This window comes from Echiichthys vipera, assembly GCF_963691815.1.
Source record: "Echiichthys vipera genome assembly, contig: SCAFFOLD_84, whole genome shotgun sequence".
Lineage (NCBI taxonomy): Eukaryota > Metazoa > Chordata > Actinopteri > Perciformes > Trachinidae > Echiichthys > Echiichthys vipera.
The window spans coordinates 15001-23180 of NW_028154850.1; the positions used below are offsets into that span (position 1 = coordinate 15001).

The following is an 8180-nucleotide window of genomic DNA, read 5'->3' on the forward strand; positions in this document are numbered from 1 at the left end:
GAAGTGCCTTCAGACGAGGGGACAGGAAGTGCCTTCAGATGAGGGGACAGGAAGTGACTTCAGACGAGGGGACAGGAAGTGCTGCTGTATCTAAGTGTCGACGCACTGAAACACTCTGATGTCATTATGTAACGATCTCTCCATCGCTTCTTCCTGTTTCCATGGAAACAGCAGGCACATGAAGTGGCTGTTTCCATGGAAACAGCAAGGGGAAACCATGGTAACAGCTGTGCTGGTTGTGTGTCTGATCGGTGACCTGTCTCACTGCTCAGCGGGGTGAGACAGGCTGCTGTCTCTGGCTCCACTGTGTCCTCTGATGATTCTGCACACACTCGTTATCATCATCATCATTATTGTTATTGTTATAATTATTATTATTATTATAATAACAGGTCTTTATTCAGGTGTTTGTTCAGAGACTTGTCTCTGACCTGTCTGTCTCTCTGACCTGTCTCTCTCTGACCTGTCTCTCTGACCCGTCTCTCTCTGACCTGTCTGTCTCTCTGACCTGTCTCTCTGACCCGTCTGTCTCTGACCTGTCTGTCTCTCTGACCTGTCTGTCTCTCTGACCTGTCTCTCTGACCTGTCTGTCTCTCTGACCTGTCTCTCTCTCTGACCTGTCTCTCTCTCTGACCTGTCTCTCTGACCCGTCTGTCTCTGACCTGTCTGTCCCTCTGACCTGTCTGTCCCTCTGACCTGTCTGTCTCTCTGACCTGTCTCTCTGACCTGTCTGTCTCTCTGACCTGTCTCTCTCTCTGACCTGTCTCTCTGACCCGTCTGTCTCTGACCTGTCTGTCTCTCTGACCCGTCTGTCTCTCTGACCTGTCTGTCTCTCTGACCTGTCTCTCTCTCTGACCTGTCTCTCTCTCTGACCTGTCTCTCTGACCCGTCTGTCTCTGACCTGTCTGTCTCTCTGACCCGTCTGTCTCTCTGACCTGTCTGTCTCTCTGACCTGTCTGTCTCTCTCTCTGACCCGTCTGTCTCTCTGACCCGTCTCTCTCTCTGACCTGTCTCTCTCTCTGACCTGTCTGTCTCTCTGACCCGTCTCTCTCTCTGACCTGTCTGTCTCTCTGACCTGTCTCTCTGACCTGTCTGTCTCTCTGACCTGTCTGTCTCTCTGACCCGTCTGTCTCTCTGACCTGTCTGTCTCTCTGACCTGTCTGTCTCTCTGACCCGTCTCTCTCTCTGACCTGTCTGTCTCTCTGACCCGTCTGTCTCTCTGACCGTCTCTCTCTGACCTGTCTGTCTCTGACCTGTCTGTCTCTCTGACCTGTCTGTCTCTCTGACCCGTCTGTCTCTCTGACCTGTCTGTCTCTCTGACCTGTCTGTCTCTCTGACCCGTCTGTCTCTCTGACCTGTCTGTCTCTCTGACCTGTCCCTCTCTCTGACCCGTCTGTCTCTCTGACCCGTCTGTCTCTCTGACCTGTCTGTCTCTCTGACCCGTCTGTCTCTCTGACCTGTCTGTCTCTGACCTGTCTGTCTCTCTCTCTGACCCGTCTGTCTCTGACCTGTCTGTCTCTCTGACCTGTCTCTCTCTCTGACCCGTCTCTCTCTGACCTGTCTCTCTCTCTGACCTGTCTGTCTCTGACCCGTCTGTCTCTCTGACCTGTCTGTCTCTCTGACCCGTCTCTCTCTCTGACCCGTCTGTCTCTGACCCGTCTGTCTCTCTGACCTGTCTGTCTCTCTGACCCGTCTCTCTCTCTGACCCGTCTGTCTCTCTGACCCGTCTGTCTCTCTGACCTGTCCCTCTCTCTGACCCGTCTGTCTCTCTGACCCGTCTCTCTCTCTGACCCGTCTGTCTCTCTGACCCGTCTGTCTCTCTGACCTGTCCCTCTCTCTGACCCGTCTGTCTCTCTGACCCGTCTGTCTCTCTGACCTGTCTGTCTCTCTGACCCGTCTGTCTCTGACCTGTCTGTCTCTCTGACTTGTCTGTCTGTCTGTCTCTCTGACCTGTCTGTCTCTCTGACCTGCCTGTCTGTCTCTGACCTGTCTGTCTGACCTGTCTCTCTGACCTGTCTGTCTCTGACCTGTCTGTCTCTCTGACCTGTCTGTCTGTCTCTCTCTCTGACCTGTCTGTCTCTGACCTGTCTGTCTCTCTGACCCGTCTGTCTCTCTGACCTGTCTGTCTCTCCAGCCCCACAGTCCTGTCTCCAGGCCGTCCTTCACCCGTCTGTCTTCCTGTCCGCCCTGTCGGCACAGCCCGGCCGTGACCTGTCGCTCTGCTGGGAACAACACAGCAAACTGCTGCCGGGCGTCGCCGGCGTCCACACCGACACCGTCCAACACTGGAGCGTCCAGCAGGTCAGTGAGACAGGTCGGGTAGATCTCTGTCTGACCCGTCTGTCTCTCTGACCTGTCTGTCTCTCTCACCCGTCTGTCTCTCTCTGACCCGTCTGTCTCTCTCGGACCCGTCTGTCTGTCTCTGACCCGTCTGTCTCTCTCACCCGTCTCTCCCTCTGACTCGTCTGTCTCTCTGACCCGTCTGTCTCTCTGACCCGTCTGTCTCTCTCTGACTCGTCTGCCTCTCTGACCTGTCTCTCTCTCTGACCTGTCTGTCTCTCTGACCCGTCTGTCTCTCTCTAACCCGTCTGTCTCTCTCTGACCCGTCTGTCTCTCTCTGACCCGTCCGTCTCTCTAACCCGTCTGTCTCTCTCTAACCCGTCTGTCTCTCTCTGACCCGTCTGTCTCTCTGACCTGTCTGTCTCTCTGACCCGTCTGTCTCTCTGACCCGTCTCTCTGACCCGTCTGTCTCTCTGACCTGTCTCTCTCTGACCTGTCTCTCTCTCTGACCCGTCTGTCTCTCTGACCCGTCTGTCTCTCTGACCTGTCTCTCTCTCTGACCCGTCTGTCTCTCTGACCCGTCTGTCTCTCTGACCTGTCTCTCTCTCTGACCCGTCTGTCTCTCTGACCCGTCTGTCTCTCTGACCCGTCTGTCTCTCTCTGACCCGTCTGTCTCTCTGACCCGTCTGTCTCTCTCGGACCCGTCTGTCTCTCTCTGACCCGTCTGTCTCTCTGACCCGTCTGTCTCTCTGACCCGTCTGTCTCTCTAACCCGTCTGTCTCTCTGACCCGTCTGTCTCTCTGACCCGTCTGTCTCTCTGACCCGTCTGTCTCTCTGACCCGTCTGTCTCTGCAGGTGTCAGACTTCGTCGAGTCTCTCCCTGGCTGTGAGGACGAGGCCAAACAGTTCAGAGACGAGGTGAGACGACCAATCAACTGCCTTCCATTCAATGACATCACAGTGACCCTGCTGAGATCTGATTGGTTCATTCTTCTGTCTCTCAGCAAATCGATGGGCGGGCCTTCCTCCTGCTCACCCAACGGGACATCGTCCGGATTATGTCAATCAAACTTGGTCCCGCCCTCAAAATCTACAACTCCATCCTAATGTTCAAACACGCCGAGGACAGGAACCAATCACAGGCCGAGGACAGGAACCAATCACAGGCCGAGGACAGGAACCAATCACACGCCGAGGACAGGAACCAATCACAGGCCGAGGACAGGAACCAATCACACGCCGAGGACAGGAACCAATCACACGCCGAGGACAGGAACCAATCACACGCCGAGGACAGGAACCAATCACACGCTGAGGACAGGAACCAATCACAGGCCGAGGACAGGAACCAATCACAGGCCGAGGACAGGAACCAATCACACGCCGAGGACAGGAACCAATCACAGGCCGAGGACAGGAACCAATCACAGGCCGAGGACGGGAACCAATCACACGCCGAGGACAAGAACCAATCACACGCCGAGGACAGGAACCAATCACAGGCCGAGGACAGGAACCAATCACAGGCCGAGGACAGGAACCAATCACAGGCCGAGGACAGGAACCAATCACAGGCCGAGGACAGGAACCAATCACACGCCGAGGACAAGAACCAATCACAGGCCGAGGACAGGAGCCAATCACAGGCCGAGGACAGGAACCAATCACAGGCCGAGGACAGGAACCAATCACAGGCCGAGGACAGGAACCAATCACACGCCGAGGACAGGAACCATTCACACGCAGAGGACAGGAACCAATCACACGCCGAGGACAGGAACCAATCACAGGCCGAGGACAGGAACCAATCACACGCTGAGGACAGGAACCAATCACAGGCCGAGGACAGGAACCAATCACAGGCCGAGGACAGGAACCAATCACAGGCCAAGGACAGGAACCAATCACAGGCCGAGGACAGGAACCAATCACAGGCCGAGGACAGGAACCAATCACAGGCCGAGGACAGGAACCAATCACACGCTGAGGACAGGAACCAATCACAGGCCGAGGACAGGAACCAATCACACGCCGAGGACAGGAACCAATCACAGGCCGAGGACAGGAACCAATCACACGCCAAGGATATGAACCAATCACAGGCCGAGGACAGGAACCAATCACAGGCTGAGGACAGGGACCAATCACACGCCCAGGACAGGAACCAATCACACGCCGAGGACAGGAACCAATCACACGCCAAGGATATGAACCAATCACAGGCTGAGGACAGGAACCAATCACACGCCAAGGATATGAACCAATCACAGGCTGAGGACAGGAACCAATCACACGCCGAGGACAGGAACCAATCACACGCCAAGGACAGGAACCAATCACACGCTGAGGACAGGAACCAATCACACGCCGAGGACAGGAACCAATCACACGCCGAGGACAGGAACCAATCACACGCTGAGGACAGGAACCAATCACACGCTGAGGACAGGAACCAATCACACGCTGAGGACAGGAACCAATCACAGGCCGAGGACAGGAACCAATCACACGCTGAGGACAGGAACCAATCACAGGCCGAGGACAGGAACCAATCACAGGCCGAGGACAAGAACCAATCACACGCTGAGGGCAGGAACCAATCACACGCTGAGGGCAGGAACCAATCACACGCTGAGGACAGGAACCAATCACAGGCCGAGGACAGGAACCAATCACACGCTGAGGACAGGAACCAATCACAGGCCGAGGACAGGAACCAATCACACGCCGAGGACAGGAACCAATCACACGCCGAGGACAGGAACCAATCACACGCCGAGGACAGGAACCAATCATAGCCGAGGGCAGGAACCAATCACACGCCGAGGACAGGAACCAATCACACGCCGAGGACAGGAACCAATCACACGCTGAGGACAGGAACCAATCACACAACTCTGTTTTGTGTGAGGAGCTTCATTTTTCATCCAATCATCAACCAGATTCAAATTTGTGATGCTCTGTTTCAGGCCCCACCTGTTTTGGGGGCGGGGCTTAATGCAGGTGAGTCCCTCAGAGACAGAAGACACTTTGTCTCATTAACTAAAGACTGGAGGGGGACGACACATGCTCAGGGTACCTGGAGGGTTACGGCACTAATAAAGGTGTCCCCAGGTGTCCTTAGGTGTCTTCAGGTGTCTTCAGCTGTCTTCAGCTGTCCTCAGGTGTCCTCAGGTGTCCTCAGGTGTCTTCAGGTGTCTTCAGGTGTCTTCAGCTGTCCTTAGGTGTCCTCAGGTGTCTTCAGGTGTCCCCAGGTGTCCTCAGGTGTCTTCAGCTGTCCTCAGGTGTCCCCAGGTGTCCTCAGGTGTCTTCAGGTGTCTTCAGGTGTCTTCTGCTGTCCTCAGGTGTCCCCAGGTGTCCTCAGGTGTCCTCAGGTGTCTTCAGGTGTCTTCAGGTGTCTTCAGCTGTCCTTAGGTGTCCTCAGGTGTCTTCAGGTGTCCCCAGGTGTCCTCAGGTGTCTTCAGCTGTCCTTAGGTGTCCTCAGGTGTCCCCAGGTGTCCTCAGGTGTCCTCAGGTGTCTTCAGGTGTCTTCAGGTGTCTTCTGCTGTCCTCAGGTGTCCCCAGCTGTCCTTTGGTGTCCTCGGGTGTCTTCAGGTGTCTTCAGGTGTCTTCAGGTGTCTTCTGCTGTCCTCAGGTGTCTTCAGGTGTCTTCTGCTGTCCTCGGGTGTCCCCAGGTGTCCTCAGGTGTCCTCGGGTGTCTTCAGGTGTCTTCAGGTGTCTTCAGGTGTCTTCTGCTGTCCTCAGGTGTCCCCAGGTGTCCTCAGGTGTCCTCGGGTGTCCCCAGGTGTCCTCAGGTGTCCTCGGGTGTCTTCAGGTGTCTTCAGGTCTCCTCAGATGTCCTCAGGTGTCTTCAGGTACGCTCCATCTTCAAACATCAAACAAACGTCAGCGTCACGTACACAGTCGTCGATAGGGGGGGGGGGGCGTACGTCCATGTGACGTTTACCCCCGAGGAGACGTGAGGGCCAGAGGCTAGCTGTCACTAAAGAGGCCACGCCCCTAATTATTCATAAACTTTAACCTCCAATCAAATCAAAACTAGCCTCGTCCAAGAGAGCTGAGGAGCTTCCTGATTGGACCAACAGGACGCTGGGGGCGGGGCTTGGCTTCATTACTGTCGTTCATTAAACGCGTTCAATCATTAAATAATTTAAATTAGAACAAACAAAAACAAACAAACAAGTTATAAACAGGAAAAGGCTCAAAATAAAAGGTTCTGACCATGAGAACGTATCTACGACAACAAGCACGCAGCTCAGAGTCACGGCTTCCTGTCCACGGCTTCCTGTCCACGACTTCCTGTCCACGGCTTCCTGTCCACGGCTTCCTGTCCACGACTTCCTGTCCACGGCCTTCTGTCTACGGCTTCCTGTCCACAGCTTCCTGTCCACGGCGGCGTTCCTGCACCTGATTGGATGAACACTTTGCTCTCTGACTGACGGTGACTCCACGCCACCAGAGAGCAGCGCCAGGCTGCTCGGACACGGCGCCCCGTGGACACGAACCACCGGCTCATTGGAAACAGTCGATGACATCACACTGTGGCTCCGCCCCCTTCTGTCAGGACACTGTGAAGACGGAAACATGATGTCATTTCCTCCTCCAGATCTCAGGGTTTCACTTTCCTCCGCTGTGACATCATCACGTCCACAGCTGTGACATCATCACGTCCTCTGCTGTGACATCATCGCGTCCTCTTCTGTGACATCATCGCGTCCTCTGCTGTGACATCATCACGTCCACAGCTGTGACATCATCACGTCCTCTGCTGTGACATCATCGCGTCCTCTTCTGTGACATCATCGCGTCCTCTTCTGTGACATCATCACGTCCTCTGCTGTGACATCATCGCGTCCTCTGCTGTGACATCATCGCGTCCTCTGCTGTGACATCATCGCGTCCTCTTCTGTGACCTCATCACGTCCTCTGCTGTGACATCATCGCGTCCTCTGCTGTGACATCATCACGTCCTCTACTGTGACATCATCGCGTCCTCTTCTCTGACATCATCACGTCCTCTGCTGTGACATCATCACGTCCTCTGCTGTGACATCATCACGTCCTCTGCTGTGACATCATGACATCATCGCGTCCTCTGCTGTGACATCATCACGTCCTCTGCTGTGACATCATCACGTCCTCTGCTGTGACATCATCACGTCCTCTGCTGTGACATCATCACATCCTCTGCTGTGACATCATGACATCATCGCGTCCTCAGCTGTGACATCATCGCGTCCTCTGCTGTGACATCATCACGTCCTCTACTGTGACATCATCGCGTCCTCTTCTGTGACATCATCACGTCCTCTGCTGTGACATCATCACGTCCTCTGCTGTGACATCATCACGTCCTCTGCTGTGACATCATGACATCATCGCGTCCTCTGCTGTGACATCATCACGTCCTCTGCTGTGACATCATCACGTCCTCTGCTGTGACATCATCACGTCCTCTGCTGTGACATCATCACGTCCTCTGCTGTGACATCATGACATCATCGCGTCCTCAGCTGTGACATCATCGCGTCCTCAGCTGTGACATCATCGCGTCCTCAGCTGTGACATCATCGCGTCCTCAGCTGTGACATCATGACATCATCACATCCTCTGCTGTGATTGGTCGTCAGCTCAGAGTTTATATTTATATATTTTTATTTTTCTTTATAGATCTTTTGTCTCTTTATAGATTTAAGTTTTAAAGTTTATATATAGATTTGTATTTGTGTATTTCCTCCTTTGTGACGTCACCGTGATGTCACGGTGATGTCACCTGCTGCACGCGCTCAGTTCGTTCCTCAGGTCGTTTCCTTGTTTCTTCTGTCGATGTTTGATGACGTCAATAAAGTTTCTGCTCTGAGTCCTGAGACGTGACTTTACTGAAGGATGAGAGGCCTTTA

General features: G+C 54.2%; 1 protein-coding gene across 1 annotated transcript in view; it reads left to right on the forward strand.

The window, feature by feature from the left end:
* The window catches only part of l3mbtl4 (L3MBTL histone methyl-lysine binding protein 4), a gene marked incomplete at its 3' end in the record, with an annotated part of 21701 nt that extends 14982 nt beyond the window's left edge, over positions 1-6719 (forward strand). The window contains 8 exon segments of the mRNA XM_083940879.1: positions 2135-2301; positions 3136-3198; positions 3285-3638; positions 4383-4766; positions 5625-5734; positions 5835-5914; positions 6025-6134; positions 6660-6719. Coding sequence (XP_083797005.1) covers positions 2135-2301; positions 3136-3198; positions 3285-3638; positions 4383-4766; positions 5625-5734; positions 5835-5914; positions 6025-6134; positions 6660-6719 — 1328 coding nt within the window.
* Positions 6720-8180: the final 1461 nt, after the last annotated feature.